Source organism: Sprattus sprattus, assembly GCF_963457725.1.
Source record: "Sprattus sprattus genome assembly, chromosome: 5".
Classification (NCBI taxonomy): Eukaryota; Metazoa; Chordata; class Actinopteri; order Clupeiformes; family Clupeidae; genus Sprattus; species Sprattus sprattus.
In genome coordinates, this window is record NC_137924.1 from 26,703,553 (window position 1) to 26,728,552 (window position 25,000).

Here is a 25,000-nt window from a genome sequence, read left to right on the forward strand (position 1 = left end):
TTTAGAGGTGTTGTTCGATAGAGTGTGTTTATGCATGAGGGTTCATCGAGAGGGTTCAAGAGTGGCACATCCTGTTGTCTGCATGATTAGCAGTGAAACTGTGACACACCCAACAGTTGAAATGATACTGTGTGTGTGAGTGTGCGTGTGTGTCTTAAGTCATTCCCAGTTATCTGGGTGTCACCCTATTGACAGCTCCTTTCCTCGCTGTGTGTTCTTCCAATGATCAGAGAGTGTGTGTGCGTGTGTGTGTACCCAGTTGTCGGTGTGTCCTCATGTTAACTCCTCTCCGCCCTGTGTTTGTTGCAGGGAGCAGGCCATGGCGTCTGTGGGTCTGTGTGTGGTCAGCACGGTGAAAAGGGGTTACCCGCTGGAGGATGCCACACACATAGCACTCAGTGAGTGACACAGACACAGACACAGACACAGACACAGACACAGACACAGACACAGACACAGACACAGACACAGACACAGACACAGACACAGACACAGACACAGACACAGACACAGACACAGACACAGACACAGACACAGACACAGACACAGACACAGACACAGACACAGACACACGTAGCACTCAGTGGATAACACCACACACACGTAGCACTCAGTGGATAACACCACACACACGTAGCACTCAGTGGATAACACCACACACACGTAGCACTCAGTGGATAACACCACACACACACACACATAGCACTCAGTTAATGACTCCACACACTTAGCACCCAGTGGATGACACTCAGTGAGCAGCGGTCTCCCACATCAGCATAGCACATTCACATCACATCGTCCACGGAAACAACAGCCGTAAGCCTTATAGTGTCACACGCATTACTTCTCACATGCCTATTCCTGGAAATCACACAGAAATGCTGTACATCTATATTTATTCATTCAAAAAACACGTGTGGATTAGAGTGTGCATAAAATATTCTGAAGAAAAAACACGTGTCAATAAGGGTGTGCATAAATATTCTGACGAAAAAAGAACATGTGTGGATAAGGGTGTGTATAAAAGATTCTGAAGAAAAAAAAACGTGTGGATAAGGATCTCTATAAACTATTCTGTGTGAACGCTGATATTGCATACAGTAGTGCTACAGTGTGTGTATGGTCTCCAGGGTGATATTCCATACAGTAGTGCTACTGTGAGTGTATGGTCTCATGGGTGAAGCAGCACTGGAGTTCATGGAGGCCTCTGTGAGTCAGAGCGTCATGCCTGTTAAGGTGTTCACAACAGACAGTGAAAGAAGCACAAGATCACTTTTATCTACTTGATGATGCAGGATCATTTGATGAGGCAGGATCATTTACTGCTTAAATGTACACTATGGTATTGGTTCTTTCTGGCACGTACCTTCCTCCTGCACGTTTGGACTTGGGCTAGAATTTAACCAAGTGTTTTTGTCCCAAAAACTCTTAGAAACGTAGACACAACAAAAACAATCCCACCCCAAATGTACGGAGTGAATCAGTTCAGGCAAACTACCGTGATCTGCATATTCATTCGTTCTAGTGCCTGTTGTAGGGGTATGGTTGTAACGATCGCTTGTCCTAGTCAGGTAATGCGATATACAGCATCATACGTGCGTAAAGCCCTGTGTTGGCTCATACCTTGATGACCCTTACACAGTCAAGGAATTGTTCAGGGCTATTCACATTACCGTGCTGTTAACCATAATTGGTGGTCTTCGCAAGAAAACTGTGTTGGTTAGTTTTGATAGAGCATTGGCAAACGGGCTGTAATGGAATTTGAAAGGCCAAATAAGCGCCAACGGTCCAAATTACACAGACTGTTATCATGAGTCAATAACGCACACTCAGGGAACTATCAAGTGTTGAGTTATGAAAATGAGGACGACCTGATGCAACATGAAGGGTTGTTTTCAGTTGAAATTTGAAAGAAGGATAAATGGAACAGACTTTGGCACTGTTTTGTAGTCTGAATAGATTTAGTTTTTTTAAATTGGGTTGAGGATCTGTTGCAGTCCTCACAGACGAGAATAATTGATCCTGAAGGAGAATGATTACCCCTTGTGATATGGAAACATCTGGGGGAGAAAACGCCAAACTTTGATTGTAGATGATGCCCTTAATAGATGTTACCGGAATATTGCGCCAGACAAAATAGCTGGAGTTTATCATTCAGATGTCGTGTCAGCGCTGCAATTGCAGAGATGGAATGCACATTAATAAAGAGAGAACTGCTGTGAGAGAAAGGGTTTGACACGCTGATGGTGAACTGAATTACTCTTAGATGACCACTCAGAATGATAACAGAGTATAATTGACAAGGTCTGGTGAGGGGTGTCTGTATACTGTCAGGAGTGAACTTGATTGTGTGTGTGTGTGTGTGTGTGTGTGTGCGCGCTCTCACACAGGAACGGTACGGAGGTTTCTGGAGCTCCATGGTCAAAGCATAGAGACGGTGGTCTTTGCAGTGTCGGACATTGAAGAGGTATGTGTGTATGTGTGTGTGTGTGTGTGTCTGTGTGTCTGTGTGTGTTTAAGTCATCTAGCAGACATTTAAGTGCTTGAGATGATCCATAGCCTGATGAAAGAATCTGCCAAAGCTCAAGATTAATTGATCTGCAGTGGAGGGAATGTTTTAATGTTTTTTTTTTTGTGATGTGTCACTCACTGTATGAACACGTTTACTTACATGGCTAAGTTAATGTATTTACTTTGTTTGTGTGTGTCCAGCCTGTGTACAGGAAGCTGCTGCCCCTGTACTACCCCCGCTCGGTGGCAGAGGAGCGCTCCAGCCTTCCCCTCCTCCCCGCAGACATCGGAAACTCTGAGGGGGAGCCGGTGGTGCCCGAAAGACAGATCCGCATCGCTGAGAAACCCGGAACCCTGGAGGGTAAGTCCAGACAAACCCCACTGAGACTACTAAAGCGCTCTAGAGAGGGCTGTCCTGTGTCCAACACCACTGAGTCTACTAGAGGGGGACCTCCTGTCCTGTGTCCAACACCATAGAGTCTAGTAGAGGGGGCTGTCCTGTGTCCAACACCATAGAGTCTAATAGAGCGCTCTAGAGTGGGCTGTCCTGTGACGCCACTCAGACTCTCCAGACAGGAGAGAGTGGTCCGGAGTTGGTGCCCCACTGACTAGAACCGCAATGGGGAGTCAGGAGTCATGACGACACTTAATAAAATCCGCAGCAGTGGATATTCTCGTCATGTCCGTGTTTTGGGATGTTTGCATAAGTCCTCAATCAGTGTAAATATTTCACTTCTATTATTTTTTAGGACCTGAAAGAAGCCTAGTTTTGGAGTTGTGGTTTCGTGTAGTTCAGAGCCCTATGTATGTGTAGCCCATGTTTACACACATCTAGACAAGGGTGTGTTAGCATGTTTGGTAGCTAGCTGGCTGTGCAGGTGGTTTTAGTGGAATAAATTAAGCCTGTTGAGGGACTTAGTGGAAGTGTGTAAGACCACAGGGCCTTTAGGCACAGGCAGAGGCCTTGCCCCTCTCAAACCACCAGCCCAGGCCAAGGAGAAGTGGTGAAGACAGGAAATGTGCGTGCGTGCGTGCGTGCGTGCGTGCGTGCGTGCGTGCGTGCGCAGAAAGACCGAGGTAAAGTGTTTGTGCCCTTGTTTGTGCTGTTGACCTAAAAAAGAAGTGTGTGCTTGTATGCGTGCGTGTACGCATTTGGTGTGTTTTGCATGTGGGCAAGGGTTTGAGAAAATAGTTTCAAGGTCTCACGCAATGTCCTTCCTCTTACAAAAAAAATCGCCAAAATGGTTTCAATACATATTAGCAATATTGGAGTTCTCATGTATTCTGAAATGATAGTCAAAACTAAAACATCTGTGTGTGTGTGTTTCTGCACAGGTTCTGTGTCTGTGCGTGTGTGTCTGCACAGGTTCTGTGTCTGCACAGGGTGTATGTATGTGTGTGCGTGCGTTTGGTGCCTCGCCACCACCACCAGCACCACTCTTGCTTGACCCCAGACACAATGGTGTGTGTGTGTGTGTGTGTGTGTGTGTGTGTGTGTGTGTGTGTGTGTGTGTGTGTGTGTGTGTGTGTGTGTGTGTGTGTGTGTGTGTGTGTGTGTGTGTGTGTGTGTGTGTGTGTGTGTGTGTGTGTGTGTGTGTGGCTCCAGGGGTCTGTCCAACTCAAACAAACAGGGCCGGCAGCTCGGCCCAAGGCAAACAAACGCGTCCTGAGTTTCCCGCTCAGGGCTGGATGCTCCCTCGAGGCGCCAGCAGGGCGGCCTGAGGCCTGGGCTTGTACGGCCACACCAGTGCCCCACTGGCTCTCTCTGGTCCTGAAGGACAGGGAAAAGACAGAAAGAGGGAGGAGGGTGGGAAGAGATGGAGAGAAAGACGGGGGGGTTAAATGAGACAGAAAATAATTGAGAAGGATAGAGTGTCTGTCACGGTCATCTTCCAGGGGGACGAGTGATGGAGAACAGAGAGGAGCACAACCAAAAAGGCAGATGTGGTGATGAGGGGCTTGAGAAGAAGGGTGAAGACTGGTTATGTGATGGAGAATACAGCTGTGGTCCTGATGTTGCCCGCTCACCATGGCAACCATCAAGGCTCTTTGATCTGCTTCCTGTCAACAGATTAGCTGGACGCTAATGAAAGCATTGAATCTGTTGACAAGAAGCAGATCAATATATATATACATACACACAAACACACATCAAAGACATGAGGGCCATATTCCAGGCCTGAAGTCTTGTTTGAATTTGAGGAGTAGTCAGTGGTGTGTTGATCACTTCCCCAGCTGTCTGGCTGCTCTTCTGACGCAGTGATCTGACTGGCTGTTTGGTCCTCCTCAGGCGGGGTCTCCTGGTTACTGGAACTCTGCTGTCCTGCGGAGCATGTCTTAGTCTGGGTGGAAGATGGCCACTCAGGAGGCCGCTGTCTCTCTTTATGGGAGGAGGAGGGGTGGGATGGATGCTGTGATCAGATTTGAAGCAGGATAATTACTCTCAGACGTGTGTTTGTGTGTGTGTGTGTGTGTGTGTGTGTGTGTGTGTGTGTGTGTGTGTGTGTGTGTGTGTGTGTGTGTGTGTGTGTGTGTGTGTGTGTGTGTGTGTGTGTGTGTGTGTGTGTGTGTGTGTGTGTGTGTGTGTGTGTGTGTGTGTGTGTGTTGACATAGGCATGATTAATTAATTTTATACGGTGGTTTGTTTGTGTGTCTCATGATCATGAGAGACGTTGTGAGGTTAATTAGTATTTCTGATGTGAGGGCGAGTGAGCTGTTTTGTGTGTGTGTGTGTTAGAGAGGGGAGAGCGAGAGAAAGATGTCATTAATGACAGTGTGTCAGTGAGAATGGGGCTGGGGGTCAGCAAAAGACGAGAGATGTAATTAAAGATAAGTGTGTGTGTGTGTGTTTTTGTGTTCCATTCAGATAACTCTGAGGACGACAGCCTGGAGCTGGACTTGGGGGTGGTGGGGACGCATGCGTTTGCGCGTATGGAGGGGGACGTGGACAAACAGCGCAAACTCATCCTACAGGGCCAGATGTCTGAGGCTACTCTACAGAAACAGCACCAGAGAAAGTAACCACTGCTATCACTCACCGCAAATTACACACACACACACACACACACACACACACACACACACACACACATTACAAACACTCATTCTAGCTCTGTTATCCTCATTCTCTTAATAAAGTGCTCTGTATGTATAACCCCACTCAGTCAAATTATAATTATGGTAAATTAAGTTTTACGTACAGTAATAAAAAGGAGACCAGTATCAACAGGAATAGCAAGAGATATGGGTACCTCCCCCCGCCCGTCAGACAGCACTCACTCACTCACTCACTCACTCACTCACTCACTGTCTGACCGTCTCTCACTCACTCACTCACTCACTCACTCACTCACTCACTGTCTGACCGTCTCACACTCACTCACTCACTTACTCACTCACTCACTCACTCACTCACTGTCTGACCGTCTCACACTCACTCACTCATTTTCTATCTTCCGCTACACACTCTCGCAGAAACTCTCCCTCACATTCCCTTGCTCAACTTGTGAGTAGAAATATACGTGGGTAAACACTTCAGACCCTTACAATCCATCTTCACAGTAATTCTCTCCGGGAAATGTCTAACAAATCTGATTCCTGCCGAGAGCGACACTGAACAAAGCTGTTGTGCTGACACGTGTTCTGCTGCATTTGTATGCATCGCTTAAACCCGTATGATCTGGCGGGCTTCGTGTCAGTTCTCAGTGTTATTCGGAATTACTCTGCCAAATCTGATCCAGCCTCTTCATCTGTTATTGTGATTTAATTTGCACTGTCTGTAACTTCCCATGTACCCTGTCCCAACAGCAGAACACTTTGTAACACACCAGATGCATTAAAGAATATGACATTGTTCATAAATTGGTTTTAAATTGAATGAGGGTTTATTAATTCTTTCTCTCTTTCCTTCCTGTTTTCTCTTTTTCTTTTTTTTTCTCTCTCTCTCTCTCTCTCTCTCTCTCTCTCTCTCTGTAGTTATAACCGCTGGTTGTGCAGGGCGCGAGCGGAGGACCTCTCAGACATAGCAGCACTTAAAGCCTTATACCAGACAGGTTGGTGTTCACTTAAAGCCTTATACCAGACAGGTTGGTGTTCATTTGAAAGGCATACACTTAAAGCCTTATACCAGACAGGTTGGTGTTCATTTGAAAGGCATACACTTAAAGCCTTATACCAGACAGGTTGGTGTTCATTTTAAAGGCATACAGTTTACTTGGCCTTCATACGGATTTGTGAGAGTTAAGTGAAGTTGTATGTTTGTTTTTGTTTTTATGTGTTTTTTTAATTGTGCATATGTGTATTTTCCGGACAGGGTTTACTCAAGGTTTGTTGGTTTTGCGTTTGTTTTTGCATTTCTTGTAGTCAGACTGAGGGAGTTACAAGAAGATTTAGGGATGTGTGTGTGTGTGTGTGTGTGTGTGTGTGTGTGAGAGAGAATATGTGTTTTGAGGACAGAGGTTACTGCAGTTTTGTTAGAAACGGTGTTGCAGCTGGCCTGTCTGTTGTCCCCAGCGACTCTCAGAGTGACCCTCTCTCATTTGTTTGTCCCCTTGCCTGGATGCTAACACCCTCTCCGCTAATAACAACCAGCTCCGGTTTCAACACGACGCCACACTGCGCTCACACTTCCCAAACACCCCCCAGCAGAGAAGCCTTGCTTCTACTCTAGTTCATCTCTGGGCTCTGGTCTCATACAAGGTCAAACATCAGCAACATGTTTAGCTGTTTTTGCGAGAGAGCTGGCCCAACAGCTGCCTGACTACCAGACAAACTGTTATGTGAATGGTTTGCCAAGAGGGGGCAGACTGTCTCTGGTGTTGATGTCGGCCTGTTGCAAATAAAAGGGTTCCTTGGCAGGATATCACACACCTCTATGCATTCCTCTGCGCAAAAACAAATTTCTCTCCTCAAGTGGACCAGTGGGGCTGAAGAGGCCTTAATTATCAAAACCAGATTTAGTACCTGCAGGAGTTTAGAGATAATTACTTGGAAATCTGTGTGTTTGATTGTGTGTGTGTGTCTGAATGTCTGACAGAGAGAGAGGCTGTGTAAGTGTGTGCCTGTGCTGAGAACTGAGGTCAGTTCAGTTTTTTTGTTGAGATTGGATTTACCAGATTAAGGTGCTTTCTTCTCTTTTCTAGAAAGGACTGCTTCTTTCTCAGTCGTTTTAAGTGTCTGTGTGTGTTTGTGTGTGTCTGTGTCTGTGTCTGTGTCTGTGTCTGTGTCTGTGTCTGTGTCTGTGTCTGTGTCTGTGTAGGTGTTGATAAGTGTGGCAGGACAGTGATGGTGATTGTGGGACGGAACATCCCAGTGACCCTGATTGACATAGAGAAGGTAGCACACACACACACACACACACTCAAAACACCACTTTTTAAAATTTGATTACTTAATATGCTCCAAGTCGGGAATATAGCATCATATCAAGTGCATGGTCTTTTTTTTTTAACTGTGTGTGTGTCCGTGTCCGTGTCCGTGTCCGTGTGTGTGTGTGTGTGTGTGGCCCTTCCACATTAGGCCCTGTTATATTTCATCCACGTGCTGGACCACATCACGGAGAAGGAGTACGTGATGGTGTACTTCCACACTCACACGGGGGAGCACAACCACTTTGACTCTGACTTCCTGAAGAAGCTCTACGACATCGTAGACACCAAGTGAGTCACTGACCAAGAGCCTAGTTTTGTTTTCGTTTTCGTCGTACTTCTCTTCTTCAGATGACAGTAGGTTTGTCAGGAGTCCAGCGTTAAAAGATGGAATGGAATAAGACTGTGTTTGAATTAAATGTCCTAACTGTCTGTGAGATTTAACCAGACAGGACTGACCTCTTATACTGTGAGGAGTTTTGAGGCGCTTGACATACCTGTGCTAACCCTTTCGTCTTGGCGTACTAAAGTCTCCATTGATGACTTAAAACCACATCCAAGGATCCTTTAGTTTGAGGATGAAATTAAATAACTTTCTACCTGCCTTTTGCTTTGGAAAACCTGGAGTTAGTTTTGGCGTCTAGACCTTTAAATCATTGGTGGGGGGGGGGGGGGGGGCCTCAACACGGCCAGTCTTCCCCCAGAACATGTTCCCCTGCCTTCGGTACTCCGGGGCCAAATGTTATTTCTGTTCCAGGGCAAAAACCATAGAAAACCAGTCATGCCACGGTGGTAATCACAAGCGAATGAGCTAACCGCTAGGGCCAACCACGAATGGTGTGATACAGAGGAGCTGGCCTTGCGCCCCTGTGCCTCTCAGACAGAACGACAAGCTGCTGGCAGCAAGAGACGGATACAGCGGGCTCATGCAGCATGCCCTGTTGGCCCAGGGCCACATTGGCATTACTAGGGGCACGTTTAATAGTCTGTTGAAAAGTAAAATGGTGTGCAACAAGGTTGATCCGGCTTTGCGTCTTGCCGGTGGGGGTGGGCGAGAAGGAAAAATATCCTCAGAGTTGAACCTGTGACCCCGGACGCCCCCTCCGAGTAATGCAGGGCTGGGTACACGGCATCTCATAGGGCTCGCTTTCTAACAGGGCCGACAATTAGATAAAGGAACTGGGCTCCAGAGAAAGAGGATAAGAAGGGAAGGGGGAGTCTCAGGGATGGCCCTGGAGAGAAAACAAGGGGGCCTGTAAGCCTGTAAGTGTCTGTAAGCCCTGGGATAGGAGTGGAAGGCAGGATGGGACTGGGTCAGGTCAGAGATGTGGTTGAGTGGCCCTAGACTCGAACGACCCCTGGGATCCAAATTAGTTCAGAGGCGCCATGGGGAACGCCTCTTCAAATCGCCTTGATTGGCCATGAAGAATAGCAAGCCCAGGCCTTGTGTCGGGTGCATGTTAAACGTTGTAGTGCGTCATCGGTGACCAAGCATTGTAAAAAGGATGTTTGTAGTTTACATGGCTCTGGCAAGCGCCGCCTCTCCGTCGACCTCACGTCGCTAGGCAACATCATAGAAGAACTCCAGTCTTTCCTGTCGCAGGAAGAGCAGGTTGTTAAACACATCCTGAGTTGTTTGCAGGGATAAAAAAAGTTTCATCGGTTCTGGTGTCCACGAGAGATTAGGATTCTTTAGTCACGGTGAGGCGCACCTGGGTTACATTTATGGCATTGCGAAACCGTTGACATGGATTAAATCACCGGAGGGGTGACGTCACACTTGCCGAAGCTTCACCATACCTGTCGCCAGTCAGTGGTGAGAGCCGGCAAGGTTTAGAGCATGAGCTGGTCACGGTCGGTCATGGGAAAGGGGAGAGCGTTGACAAATGTGTCCCTCGCATGCTGTAAACCCTCCCAAGCTTCTTGGATGGGCCTGGAGGTAATTTCTGCCTCTAGTGTGTGTTTTGGACTAGATCGTCGGCCTTTGGAACGGAGGATTGGCTTTTGGGGATGCATTTTGGACCCATTTCATGGACATTTAGTCTTGTTTTAAATATGTCTTCTTTTTTTGGTTATTTCTGCTATGATAGCGTTGTTTCCATCTCCCTGTCTAAATTTGATTTGTTTATTGTGTTTCTTAATAAAGCCAATAACATCGTATCCCGCTGAGATGCACTCATGTTTGTGTTGTGAGCAATCAGTTTGTTACGTATCTGCCTTAGCACACACACGCTTACAGATACTGTTCCCAACCCCCCCACTGCTTTTACAGATTCAAGAAGAACCTGAAGGCCTTTTACTTTGTCCACCCCAACTTCCGCTCCAAGGTAAGCTGACAGCTGTCCACCAAGTGTTGTTAGGGGCCGTTACCACGGCTATAGGAGTCTTTGCCTCAGTCTGTGTTGTTCCATACAGTCTTGTGTTCCAGTCAATATTTTTTCGTGTGTCGTGTTGTTCTATACAGTCTTGTGTTCCAGTACACAGTGCTTTCAAATCACCGTTTCGCTGTACCCTGTGGTGATCTTTCCTCATCCCCTGAGGAACGGCATTAAGGAAAATAATATTTGGCTTCTTTCTTCTTTAAGAGTCCCCACTGGTGATTATGCAATGCCTCCTGGTGTTGAGTAGTGTGTGGAGACCTAATAAAGACAGAAAAAAGGGAGGGGAAAACCTTCCATCATTCACTCTGCGCTCATTTCCATGGGTAATATTGGACCAATTAACCCCCATATTCTCAAAGCGTGAAAAAAAAATGAATAGTCGAGCAATTAGGTAGCAGATAATGAATCCTCTGAATTTCATTCAGGAATCCCAGGCCTTCCTTCACCTCACAGGTGTGAGCTGTGCTCAGGACTAGCTGCGAAGTAATTGAAGTAAACCTCGCAAATTACTTTAAGTGGTTTTGAATGGGATTTCAGGGTTCACTTGGAAGCTTAAGATGAAAGCGTTTAACAGTGCAGTAGTGCCAGCTTGTAAAAGAAAATATAGTTCCACTCTCTAAATAGCGTCCTGATTTTAATGATTTGTTAGCCCAGGCAGAGGAAGCTGGTAAATTGAGTGCAACTTTGGGTCCAGGTCTCTGTAAAGTGGAGAGCGAAAGGTCGGCACCACGGAACCCATTGGACCCATTTGTCTGTATGGAGGCGTCTGAGAGTTGCTAGGAAATCCCCACAACACACCCTGTCCCAACCCCCAAATCACAGTTTCGAAACTCAAAAGGACCTCTAAAGAACTACTCATTAGAACAAAAAGCCCAGTTTTGCAGAACCTTATAGTGATGACTGTAGTATTATTATTATTATTACGTCTCGTCACAGGCTTGAGCGAACGCCTTCCTGTTGGTGACCCTCCTACACAGTCTTGTGGGCTCTGTGTCCAAAGTTTGTTGTCAATGCTCCACGTCTCTCTTTCCCGTCTTTCTTGCATCTGTAACTTGGGATGTTTTATAAACTCTCTGATAAAGTGTCTTCTCTGTTGTCTCACCTGTAACAGGTGTCCACCTGGTTCTTCACAACCTTCAGTGTATCGGGCATGAAGGACAAGGTCCACCACATCGACACGCTACAGCAGCTCTTCACCTGCATTCTGCCTGAGCAGATTGACATCCCGCCATTCGTCCTGGAGTACGACGCCAGGGTGAGTGACCCCTAACCCCTACCAGATAAAGTGTCCTCAGATTACAGGTGTTTCAGAACAAGGTTTCTAACAATGCCAAGATCAGGGGTTCGATTCCCAGGGAACACACATAGGCTGATGAAAATTGTTGTACTGTTGTACTGCTAAATTATTTAATATATATCCTCACAATGAACATCAGAGCTAATCGCCTTCAGGAGGATCGATCTACATCCCTGCCTTTGTTGTAGTTTGCGATGCAAAGGCTAGTTCCATGACTTCCATGAAAAGGCCTTCAGATTATAAACGTCTTCTCACAAAACACTTCTGTGCTATCTGTATCTAGAGGATGAGCGCTTTAGTCTGCGCTGTGGCTGCAGAGTGTTGGTGGATTCTAGAGTGTTGGAGGATTCTAGAGTGTTGGAGGATTCTCCCTGAGCGCAGCAAGTCACAGCGCAGATGGCCACTCCTTTATTAAGTCAAGCTGGGAGGGCAAGTCCATGACTCAGTGGACTACAGAAAGCTGCTGTAGTCTTCAGGGTTTCATCTCATGTTGGACAACACTGCTCTTTGTTCCGAGGCAGTTAGCAAAGAGGCAGTTTGCATAGGTTATGGCTTCAAAAGATTTTGTGGACACTAGCGATGTTTGTTCGCCTCAACAACACCACCTGTCTGTGTCTTGCAATTTCCAAAGCCCCTTGATCTTATTTCTAACAATATCAGGTGCAGTACCAATTAGAGTCTGTCGCTTAACTAAAATCAGAGGATCCTGCTTTACAGGGCCAGAGGGCCTGATAAGACAAAGCAAAGCTGCATGTCTGGAAAGCCAGTGCTCAATGGGGGACGACGTTTGTTTTCTGTTTTTCTTTGGATCTGCTGTTTTTCCTCCTTTTTGTTTTTTCAGCTGGCTCGCTCATGACTAAGCTGTCTTTTTTTTTTTCTTTCTCTCTTTTTTTTTATAAGCTCTTATAAATCCTGCTGTGCAGAATTCAACATTAGAGTTAGACCTTAACAAGCACATCCCATCAGATATATCCCGCCATATATCAGATTTCTCACGGTTTGTTCTGTGTGTTTCACTGTGACATATTTCATTGTACAGGTTTAGAAAAGAGGCAGAGAAAAGCATATGGCCTTTCTTTCTTTCTTTCTTTCTTTCTTTCTTTCTTTCTTACTAATTTTCTGCGAATTCCCCAGCATCAACATTGCATGCAAGGAAGGACGTAATCAACGTGGCAATTTCTCTCAATTTATTTTAATAGCGTTTATATCACTGCTTTAAATCTAAGTGATTTTTCTTTTTTCAGCCCAGCCAGCGGGGGCGTTTTGAAGCCATTTCATTTTTATTTTCTGCCTGAGTTGTTGTACGGCAACCAAGGACAACAACCCAGAGACGCCCCTGAAAGAACTTCTAAATGAGGGTTTCAGGGTCTTAAAAACCCAATAAGTGGTTCAGACTTAGTCACTCAAGTTCCAGTAGTTTAAAAATAGCCCCCAGACACCATCACACTTTCGTTGAGGGAGGCATCGTGTGAAATCAAATAAAAATGAAATATCTTTTCGCGATGGTTGCCAGCTGCAGTGTGCAAAAGTGGTAAATGGTGTTTCCTTAATTTATCAAGAACATAAAACTGTGACCACGAATGTGCAGTTGGTTAAAAACCCATAACCCTCAATACACAAGGCAGCTTTATGCAAAAGAAAATGCAAACAGACAAATATGAAATCACTTAATTAAAAGATCCTTCCCAGGTTTGTTTAATAAAAGAAATGAAACAGTCATGCTCCAAAAAGTTACTTTCAACCAGAGTCATGCCTTACTTCTATTTTTGTTCTCTGTAACTTTAGTATGGTTTCTGGAACTGTCTTCCTCTCTTACTTGTGATTGGTCTGGCATGGGACTTGGCCTTCGGAGGTAGATTTGGTAGATTGGTTTTTAAGAGGGACTTCTTCCAAGGCTCGGTTCATAGCCTCGGGCCTCACAATGGACAGAAGTACAGCTGTGTGACAATCAGGGCCGTGTCTAACGAATGGGCTGACCGGGCTGCAGCCCCGGGCCTAGCCACCAGGGGGGCCTCAGGTCGCCCGATGTCGAGTGATTCAACGGCACTGCACCGCGCATAACATTAGAAACATTCAGAGTGAAACAAATTATAATGCGCGAAAATGTCCGGTCAAAGAAAGCACGAGAGTGGGGCCAAAAGACTGGTCAGTGGACCGTGACCTTATAATCGCAAAAGCCCTCAAGTGCAAAGTAAGACTGAAGAAGATTAATTCACATTTCTAAACTTTGCTTTGGTTCGCACCACATCATTAAGACAGGGATAAACGCTTTTAACAACGCGCTTTCAAATACAATGATGCAGGTAACAAGCCAGGCTTCCCGGTTCCATCTAAATAGGCCTAATAAAACGTAAATTCTTTCAGCAATTGAAGGTGTATGAGTTCTTATCCTCACGCATATCGCTGCAGATTAGGCTAATTCATTGAAAATTATAGACAAATGATGTGCAAGCCAGTTAGACATAGCTAAGTGAAATGTTTTAGCTTAGCTATAGAATCTTCCATTTTCGCAGTCATGGTCAAATATTAGTGTAGAGGTTTTCACTGAGGTTTTTTGTCAGATCAGCAGGACTAAATAGGTTCTACACACAGTCCAGTTTGTGAGGTATTGCGCAATCTGAGATGAAGCACAGCTCGTCGTTGCCTCATCGTCTTGCTGTCTCCTGTCTGTTTGAACAGGACAGGACATGCGCAAATCAGCGATTTTGATTATAAAACTGCTCGAAATGATTGTAATCATGCAGAAAATACATTTATATCACAGACCAGTAGAAAATATTTATTTCCTTTGATCGTTATTTGTTTTTTTACTTTAATGATGACAGGTGAAGCTCTGCCTCCCCTGACCGCACGTCGGTGCTCTCGCATAGAAACGTGGGCGCGGAGCCAAGCTGTTGCTTCACTAATAGGCATATGCTTAATCAATTCGTTATTTCATTCCCTGGCTATTTAGCCTTGTTTTTGCTTTTGAATGAATGGAAACATGTATACATTTGCATATTTGGTTTATTATTGTCTACAGTGTAGTCTACTACATACATACATTCAAGGGCGTAACTTTGGGTCTACCATTGGGGGGGTTAAACTCGCGGCATATTTATTTATTTAATCAATCATCTTCTTGTGTAAAAGGTAACATGCCAATTTGCCGTTCCTGTATTAGAAATACATTGCGATACCTTTACTGATTTTGGCTTCTTTTTGACTTTATGCCATAATGACACAGTAGTAAAATTCAGTGTTTAAGCATTAGTCAGCAGTGGCAGCTTCCACTTAATTGATTTTGTGTGTGTCTATCTTATGAAAAAAACACGCAAGAACTTAAAGATTAATCAATTGCATCACTGTATTATTGACACCTACATCCAGCAAATTCACACAATTCAATACAAATGCACAATTCAATAAACATATTGTCGTGTGTGTACAGTACAGGAGTGCACGCTCAAAAGGAGTGGTGTAACCTCTGAACTAGCCCATAGGAGCTAGCTGTCAATGGATGAAGTAAATTAAGTAAATTAATGCATTCCCCCCAAAAAATGTATGTGTGACTGTATGGGAGCAAACAGCAATTTGGTCTCTGTACTCACATGGCATTTTACCCACCCGTAACCGAGTATGTTTGAGGCAGTGGGTTCTAGAATCTTAGTTTGAGGACGTCTATCGCTGCCATTACAACGTAGCCTATGCTAATCATATAAAGTTCACATAGTTAGCTAGCTCTTACAAAGCGTGAAATAAATATCTGGCATGAATCAGGAATTATTCAGATCGTCTGGTTTTACTGCACATAGCACATCAACGATACTGTTTGAATGTGAAATAATGCTCTCAATCGAAACTAATTTTGTTTCTCCACTGATACCTCTTCATTCTGAGGGTTTGTATGGGGAAAGTGAAGGTCCCTTTCCACTTTAAATGAAGGCGTAAACTATCCAGGTAGTGAAAAAACACCTGTTATTGAACTGAAACATCTCAAATTAAGTCAAATGTCTACTATTTTTAAAGGTGAGTCATGACACGTTTGAGGTCAGTGCTCGGGGACCGTTTGCGCTCACACAAACCTGCAAGCATACAAAGGCTACCCGAGACCAAAGATTATAGAGTGGATGATAAAAGCTAATTTAACAATACGGGTATTTACCTCCTTATCGTCATGACTTTTTACTCCTTTTGGCTTTTGGCTCCTTTGACGACCAACAATTAAAAATTGTTGTCTGGCCATGGCTGCCTTCCAGTGTCCTTTTCATATCAACTGTACAGTTAGCATTAGTCTTCTCTTACTATTCATTCCCAACGAACTCGCGAAATAGTTCAGGTAATACCAAGTAGTCGGTGGGCTGGGGGGGGGGGGGTACATTACAGATGATCAAAACATGATACTATCTTGCTGACAAATTAAATTAATAAAGAAAACAAACAAGGTATTAATTCAGAATATTTCATTTTTTTGTTCATCTGAATTATGTGTGATGATATTGAGGGGGTTATATTAGCTGGATCTGATTATTGAGGGGGTTATAACCCCTCTAACCCCCCAGTAAATTACGCCTATGCATACATTTTATCCTTGGCTTTAAACTGATCATATTTATAGAGTGGTTCTGTGGACTTTAAAACACTGATGTGACGGTGCACCTGGCGTGGGTTTGTGTGCGTGTCACGATGTGCGTCGGGGCGATATAGGGGCCTCATCCTGGTAAATAGCCCCAGGCCTCAAAATGTCTTAATCCGGCCCTGGTGACAATGAGTAAAAGTGATTGCACCAAAGGGTTTATAAGTGGAAGTGTAGTGTTGTACACACAATCAGTCAGTGATTCAGTGTCCAGCACATATTTGCTTTGCCAGGAAATTATCATTTCAGGATTCCAGAACCCTTCAGAAGTTGTGCGGTTCTAGTCATTTGATTGACACGTCACTGTTCAGATAGACTCTGACGCATGTTCTCATGTTTTCTGAAAATAAATGAGTATCAGCCAGCCAGACATCCTGAGACACCCCCCCCTATCAGCCTCCAAAGCCAGCTTTCTGAAGACTGCTAGGAGGTCAAAGCAGCACAGAGGAGTTTTGGGCTAAAGAGCATGCCAAACCCCTTGAAAAGTGAAAAGGTTTAAAGCTTGCTTATGCACAAACTGGCATATTTTGGCAATATAGTTGACAGTGTGGTGCAGTGAAGGCTTTTTTTGTGGGGACTTCTGTCCCAGAACACAGAGCGCGTATCCTGCATGGCTGGTGGGAATGATGGGCATGTTAGCATGTCAAAAGTATTAAAAAACATGCCTCAAAAAGTGGCAAAATGAGGTTAAGATTATCTGATCAAGGTGATGAAAATTCCCAGTCTGTGAATTCTTAGCTGATATAAATTGTTACCAGTTTAATGGGCAATTTGTCATTTTGTTGGATGAAAGTCTTAAAGGCACCCAGTGCAACTTTCGAGGCTTAAAAATAAACATTCTAGTCTTTTTTACACATAGTAAGTTTCAATAACTCCATACCATTACATATCGACATTCAAGGAGCAAAGATGAGACGTTGTTGTGTGGTGAGAACTGATAGAAAATCGTAAACAACAAAAATCGCCGCCATTTTCCCCCCAAATCTTTATTTATTGGTGCCACCAATAAATAAAGCAGGATTCCAGTCAATGGAAAAATGGCCTCTCCCCACCGGCGATTGTTGTTGTGTACGATTTTCTATCAGTTCTCACCACACAACGACGTCTCATCTTTGCTCCTTGAATGTCGATATGTAATGGTATGGAGTTATAGAAACTTACTACGTGTAAAAAAGACTAGAAATTGAATGTTTATTTTTCGAGTCTTAAGCCTATAAAGTTGCACTGGATGCCTTTAAGGTACATGGATAGAGATCTTCTCAGTACAACCATGCATAAAGCTTTTTGGTTTGCTCCAGTCATTGTTATTCATTTTTTAAACATTTTATGCCATCTTTGAAAAAAAACCTTGTTTGACAAAGAATTTGACATGCATTGTAAGTGCAATATATTTCTAAGAAAGAATTTCCTAAAAATAAGACCCTTTATTTTGTCCCTATGTCTTCAAAATGACCTCATTGTCACCATCTTCAAAGCATTTTTCCTAAATCCACATATTTAACCTTTCAGTGCTCTTTGGCCGGTGAGCCCTAGCCGTCTCTCTCACTGTACGCCACTCTACTGCTGGGCCAGCACTCTCTGACTGACTGACTGACTGACTAGGCCCACAGTGAGTGGGGTTGGACTCACCCCAGATGACCTGAACTCTGGCCTGAAAGAGAGAAAGGCAGTGTGTGTGCTTTTGTATATGTTTGAGAGAGAAAGCATGACGGAAGAGAAAAGGGAGTGAGTGAGTGAGTGATGGGGAGTTGGAGAGTGAAAGGTAGCGCAGGAGAGATGCTTTTGCTGAATGGGCTACATTTTGGGAAGAGCACATTTGCTCCCCAGATGGAAGTTGACTTTGAAACGGATCTTTGCCGGATCAGAGCCAGAACTGTGTGAGGGCCCGCTGCCATCTTCCCCCCTGCTGGTTTTGGATCTGTTGGATTTAGTGTTAAGACTAAAAAATGTGCCAGTAACGAGCATCACTCTTAGACCTACTGCACACAGTTCAGCTATTGACAGGCTTTTAAATTACTTTAAAACGGTCAATGAGAGAATAACAAGATGGATGCAGAGAAGAAGACTCCTCTCTTTGACAGCTGACGGTTTACTATTTTTGTCAGAAGCAGATGCGGATTTTGCAACAGTGTAATCAGTGCCGTGTGTGTGTGTGTGGGAAGAGGAACAGGTGACGGGGAGATTTTGTCCATCACAGCCAGATGCGACTGCTCGCTTGTCTCTCTCTCTCTCTCTCTCTCTCTCTCTCTCTCTCTCTCTCTCTCTCTCTCTCTCTCTTTTTTTCTCTTTCTTTCCTTCTCTCTCTCTGCCTGCCTGCTGCTGTGGCTGTCCCCAGATGACTCCAGGGTCTGTCCTCAGTGGAAAAGTACTCACGGCCGTGGCACTGCCTTGACCTGCGAGTTTCCACCGCTAAGTGATAAGGTGGTCGCGGTCCTTATTGTGAGTTTAATGTGACCGCTCAAAAGGAGAACTCAGGGATTATCATGGGCTGGTTAAGGATCCAATTTCACTGAAGGGCAATTATTTTTGTTGTTGTTGTGAGCATCGCACCCCCTTTGACAGCACAAAGTGCACTGGTGCTGAGCTTTGTGTTAGCGTTATTGCAATTAGCAATCATAAGGTTCGGCTTGGGGGTACATAGTTACTACTCATTAGATGTTTGGTTATCCCCTTCTGGCATTATGTACTAGATTTCTGTTGTTTGACTAATGCATTTGCTCATTTTTGTGTGTTTTTAACAAATAGTTTTAATACAAATTTTATTATTATTATATTTCACTAAACATACTTTTGGCTAAAGATCAGGCATTGCAGTTGACTGAAATCATAGCTGTCAGTTACGCTAGGGACATTTTCCCGCCACTTTTTTGCAATCACCAATTTCTGAAAATAAAATATAATTGAAAATAAAATATCACTAAAATGAAAAAAAAGCTTATCAAAAATCATGCTTAAATACTGTGGATAGATAATTAAAAGTAATACTCAAAAAGGAAAGTTCAGGGAAAGGTTATTCCCTTTCCGGTCCATTGGTGTGAATTATCAGTGTCAATGGAACAGTGTGTGTTCTATTTACACACACCTTCCTGTCCCTGATGTGAAAAACCTGTTTGTACACCGGCGTTTTTCCTTTCTAGACCAAAGCTGTCCTAATTAGGTCATGTTTAGTTTAGTTTGTTTGAATTAGTGGATCATTGATTTAATTTCCTACTTAAGTTAGTCAACATTTTGATTAGCCTGTGTGTGTGTGTGTGCTTTATTTTCTGCAAACATAATAAACATGCTACCGCACACGCAGGCTGTAGGTGTAATCATCATGCCAACCCAAATAGCAACTGAACAGTAGCTAAAGGATTAAGGTAAAGACACAAAACAGATTTAATTGTCAACTTGAATTTGAGAAATACATTATATTAACATTTAAACTGCATTAAAATGACTACAGCTTACAATATATACGTATATACTATTTCTAAAATTGTATAAAGGGCATCCAGACTTGTGAACGCTCAATCCATTTAATTGATTAAGAAAGGATAAAACATGGTCAATGTAAAGCTCATCCATCCCCTTCTGTACATACGTATGTCTTCTGTTCATTATGCAACAGTAGAACATCATGTTTTCATTGTTTGTTTACAGGTCAAAGAACCTAGTGTAGTGTTTTTCTCCCTCTGCAGGCAGTTATTTGTGTGTGTTTGTCCGGGGACTATTGACTAAAATCTTTCATTAAAACCACATATTTCAAAGTGATTTATACTAACTAGCTGCTAGTATTTGTACTAGCTGCTAGTATAACTGCTAGCTGACTCCAGGATTTATTTTTGCTAGCCTGGGGCTTGGCCGTGGGCGCCCTACACTCACAAAAACCCATTGAAGCTCCGCTAGTGATTACAATATAGCTTTTCTTTGATGACCCTAGTCAGATGCCATCACCTTTTTATTGTTCCAGTGCCATCAGCTGTTCACCTAAAATTATTTGCTTTTTTTATAACTGTTGCAAACTGTATGTCTTCCTTGTGTTTTTAAAATCTTCTAAAATAGTTTCTAATGCTGCCATAGTTTTTTCTTGTTTTCGTTTTGCCAAGTTAAAAAAAAAAAAGTGTTGCTGCCCTTCAAAAAGTCTAAAAAAATAGTCGGATTTGATGTGATGACACTAGCAGCTCTGGAGAAGCTAAATCTCAAACTAGTTATCTACTAGTTCATCATGTCTAGCATACATCAAGCTTCATAACTAAAATACCATTGGACTTAACTGTGTGACACATGGATAACTTTCAGTGGACCATAGTGGTTTCATTAAGTTTAGCTGTGTTAGTCATTTGGTTTGCGAGCTAGTTACAACTATGTTTGTTGAACACATGCAGTAGTTGGGTTATTTTATTGCTAGGCTCATAGATGTCTGTGGCTAACATTGTGAAGTTGGAGACTCGGCTGTGAAGTGTGCAGGATATGATTTTTGGGCGTCGCCCGTGGTCATTAACTTGGCATAATATTCACAGGTGATGGGTTTTAATGTGTTACTCGCTATGATATTTTATCCTAATGGTCATAGTCCTGCACTAGACTCGAACCTGCATCCTCAGGCACCGGAGGTGACGCTTCGGGTTTGTTATGTGTTGCTAGCAGGTCTCTTTGGGGCAGTGTGTTTGCGTGTCCACAGACTATAATGTGTATTTCCTCTGCTTGTGCAGGTGAACGGACCTTACCGCACCAACCACCCCTCTGGTCTATGAAGCCCCTTGACCCTCACTCCAGTGTCGTGGACCCCACTGGACGCCACATTGGACGCCTCAATGTTCTCAGCCTACATGAGCCAGCCAGGTATCACCTGACCTTCCAAGGACCTAAAGACTCCTAATATCCTCTCCTGTTGACCACGACACGCCAGCGCGGACTATGGTGGTCCTGGTTTCCATTGAATTGTTGTTGTTATTGATGGCTTTTATTGAGAAGAGCCCTTTGAGGAGAATATGGACTGAGACCAGCTGGATCTCTGCAGGGGGTTAGGGTGGGAGTGGTGGGTGGGGGGGTGGGGTCCACTGCTGTGGGCTGATGGTCATGAGGGATAGCACCTCTGGTCTATCTTAAACCCTCAGAGTCTGTCCAGATTGTGTGTGTGTGTGTGTGTGTGTGTGTGTGTTTGATGGAGATAAAGAGTGAGAGAGGGAGTACAGTGAGAGAGTGGGGGACTGAGTGTTTCCATGATGATTCACTTACATGCTTTCGATGCGGTTAACGTGATATGCCTGTGTGGTCGAAGTAATACTGCATGGCATTTTCCAAGTAACGTGGGAGGAATTTTTTTGTTTGTTTTATTTTTATTTTTTTGCCACACAGTAGTTTGTACACACGTATCCATCCCACTCCCGTCACTCACTCGCCTCACTTTCACCTCATGGTTTTTAAGCAGCACTTCTCCAGCACTATATATGGGCGTAGTTTTAATTCCAACACAAATACTGCTTTACCAGTCATTCTGAGGAGCTTACAGAAAACCGCTACAGCGGACAGTTCAAAACTAAGTTCAGGTAGACTCTATGCTGGTATGGTTATGTTTAACTAATTCACACAGTTATGGAGGTAGTATGGAACCTCTAGAAGTTGTTACAGATATTCCTCACTTGACTGTCTTGGGTTGCATTTTTGCTTTGTTTAAATGACACAAGTTTTTAATACTGTATGTGAATGAATATTTGTTTTTGTCAAAGATATATTGTAGATTATTAGCCATCAAATGACTTTTTACTGCATGCAGACATTTTGCTGTTTTTGTTTTGTATTAATTTCAAACAAAGAAAAACTTAAGTCACACTTATGGCCTGTACATTTTCCACTGTATGTATTATATTAAATCAGTTTAAACTTGAATGTAAACAAATGATTTTTTTTTTTAAATCAGAGCAAGCATTTAAATACTCTCTCTGTGGCCTTAAGGTGCCCATGTGATATCTCTCTAGGTATTCTTTTTTTTATGTTTCTTCTTCTCACATGTTAGAAATTCTATGATGTCAGAAATCAGAATAGTCTTGCATTTGGGTTCGTTGTTTCTCTTTTCTTAGGCTCTGTTGTTTTTAAAGCTTTGAAATCATCTGGTTACTTAGACTGAACCCTAATGGAACATCACTACCTGTATTTTTGTTTCTCTTCTTGTTGTTTTTGTTCTGTTCTGTTCTGTTCGGTTTTGTGTTTGGGTCTTGTCTTGCACATCATTAGACATCCAAAGACTATTTGGTTACTGATATTCATATTGCTGTATCTTTTTCATTACAATACCAAGAGACCAATGGATTATTTTAATCATCATTTCACAAAGATGTCTGTGGGCATGCAGCAACACTGCATCGTGTACCAAGCTTTGCATAGCGACCGCTATGGTACCCATCGCTTGGGGTCTGCTGCACTGTAGGATCAGTGAAGGGGAAAGACATCAAGATGTTTTGGTCTTTCTTCCCCCCCCCCTCAGTCTACATTCCGTGCCAGATGAATGAGTGAAGATGTTGTGAGGACCAGGGAGCAGTAATTATTTAAATAAAATGTTTCCAAATTTGACTCTTCTTTTGTTTTTTTGTGTCATGTCATGTCTTTTTTTTTTGAGTTTCTGAGAACTTCAGATGGAAGCATGCCAATTGTTTTTTTCCCCTTGGCTGAACACACACACACACGCACAGAGAACATTGCATTAGTACAAAGATTATAGTTGGGTAATTTTTAAAATAATTTTGACTGGTGTTCCTAAATAAGGAACAAGCATTAGTATATTTTGTCCCACTCTTATATCAGTGTCATCACACACTGATATGGAGACCTTACTGTGGGCCTTAGAAGGTTCCTTCAAGAAAGCTGTGTGAAGGGGATCTTGTCCGTCACAGCTCCCCAAAAAGTTTGTCATTTCAAAAAATCATCTATTAGAATCCATTGCAGCTCTTGGTCTGCTCGTAAATGCCTTCACCAATCATCCCTGCTCACAGCATTTGCAGTGTAGTATAGATAACGCTACAATTTACAAATTACTAGTCAGTAAGACGCCAAGTGAAGCTCTAACTCCGTAGAGGAGACCCACCACAAAAAAATACAGACAAACTAATCATCATAACTGCTCTGATAGAGTATATAATCCAAATTCTGTGGAACTCATCATGAATATTGTTAATAAGGAAGGTGTGGCTATTTGGTATTTTTTTTATATTTTAGTACAACTGTATTTAAAATCAAAACAGATGAGTTGATGAGACTTAGACAGTATTTTCACCTTGATTAGTGAGGAACAGGCTAGAAGACAGGATAGAAGAGGTCGGCTAATATGCAACAGGTGTATGTGTCTGACGAAGCCAAGTCAAATTTTTCATTCTGTTCCACCGAAAGGTCCTCTTGCTTCCAGGAACGACCGGAGAAACCATAATTAATGTCTCTATCCTCGAGCTTTGTCCATTTCACATTGCACACCACCAGCGGTAGGCTACATGGGCAATAACATCTCAAAATCTTTCATTTCATCTATTTAGCTAGCATATAATTGTCTTTAGTTTATTGACCTAGATGGAAAATGCTACGTGTGTGTCAGAAAGTGACTTCCAATGCCACGGGAGTGTTTTGACCGTGAAATGCAATTTTTAAAAAAAAGGATTCGGTAACCCACAGAGCCCCTTGGTGTCAAGTCATGGATTAGGCAGACTACTATGCCCCGCTGGCCTCGTCCACCTGGGCGCCTTTGGTTCAGCTCCAGCAAGAACTGTCGCAAGCAGAGGCAAACTGAATCCCAGGCACAAAGGTAAAGGATGAGATCCGGAGGAAGAGAGCGCTTTTGATACATTTGAGCACTGATTAAAAAAAATTCCACAGCCTTGCTCACCTTTCAGTTATGGGAAATAAAATGTCATTTTTCTAATTCGGAACAGATGGGAATAGGCACATGCTTCATACAGCTTGTGTTGTGCTCACCACAGTTGAGACTGCATTAGCCTATAGCCAATATGCACACACACAAACCATCCTTCATAATACTGCAGTAGCCTATAGTCTAAATGCACACACACAAACCATCCTTCATACTACTGCAGTAGCCTATATAGTACTCTAAATTCACACACACACACCATCCTTCAAACTACTGCAGTAGCCTATAGTCTACATGCACACACACAAACCATCCTTCATACTACTGCAGTAGCCTATAGTCTAAATGCACACACACAAACCATCCTTTAGACTTATGGCTCAGGCATGCGACAAATGGGCCTATGGGCCACATTGTCATATTTATTGAATGCCGAGCTGAGGCATAGTTTGTGACACACACACCCGTGCTATGTGTATCTCTCCCTTACTCACCTGCACACACACACACACAAAGTCTGAATGCCGAGTTGAGGCAGAGTTTGTGACACATACACCCATGCTCTCTGAATCTCTCCTTTACTCACCTGCACACACACACACACACATACTCTGTGACACACACACACACACACACACACACACACACACACCCATGCTCTCTGTATCTCTCACTTACTCACCTGCACACACACACACACCCATGCTCTATGTATCTCCCCTATACTGACCTGCACACACACACACACCCATGCTCTATGTATCTCTCCTATACTGACCTGCACACACACACACACACACATAGTCTGTGACAGACACATACCCATGCTCTCTGTATCTCTCCTATACTCACCTGCTCACTCACACACACAAACGCTACCTCATACAATCTTCAGTATATCTCTTCCACTGACTTGTTACATGACACAGCACACATACCTCCACAAAGGGTATCAAACACACTAACATACTCACATACCTCCACATAGTGTAT

The 25,000-nt window shown here is 43.5% G+C and overlaps 1 protein-coding gene across 1 annotated transcript in view; it reads left to right on the forward strand.

Annotated features, from left to right (window-relative positions):
* Window positions 1–21,052, forward strand: part of gdap2 (ganglioside induced differentiation associated protein 2) — a 26,010-nt gene extending 4,958 nt beyond the window's left edge. The window contains exons 5-14 of the mRNA XM_080838681.1: window positions 310–398; window positions 2,391–2,467; window positions 2,713–2,872; window positions 5,378–5,528; window positions 6,487–6,563; window positions 7,769–7,845; window positions 8,029–8,168; window positions 10,150–10,204; window positions 11,370–11,513; window positions 20,865–21,052. Of these exons, the coding sequence (XP_080694807.1) occupies window positions 310–398; window positions 2,391–2,467; window positions 2,713–2,872; window positions 5,378–5,528; window positions 6,487–6,563; window positions 7,769–7,845; window positions 8,029–8,168; window positions 10,150–10,204; window positions 11,370–11,513; window positions 20,865–20,906 (1,012 nt within the window). The 3' untranslated portion in view covers window positions 20,907–21,052. The remainder of the gene's footprint in view (window positions 1–309; window positions 399–2,390; window positions 2,468–2,712; window positions 2,873–5,377; window positions 5,529–6,486; window positions 6,564–7,768; window positions 7,846–8,028; window positions 8,169–10,149; window positions 10,205–11,369; window positions 11,514–20,864) is intronic.
* The last annotated feature ends 3,948 nt before the right edge of the window (window positions 21,053–25,000 follow it).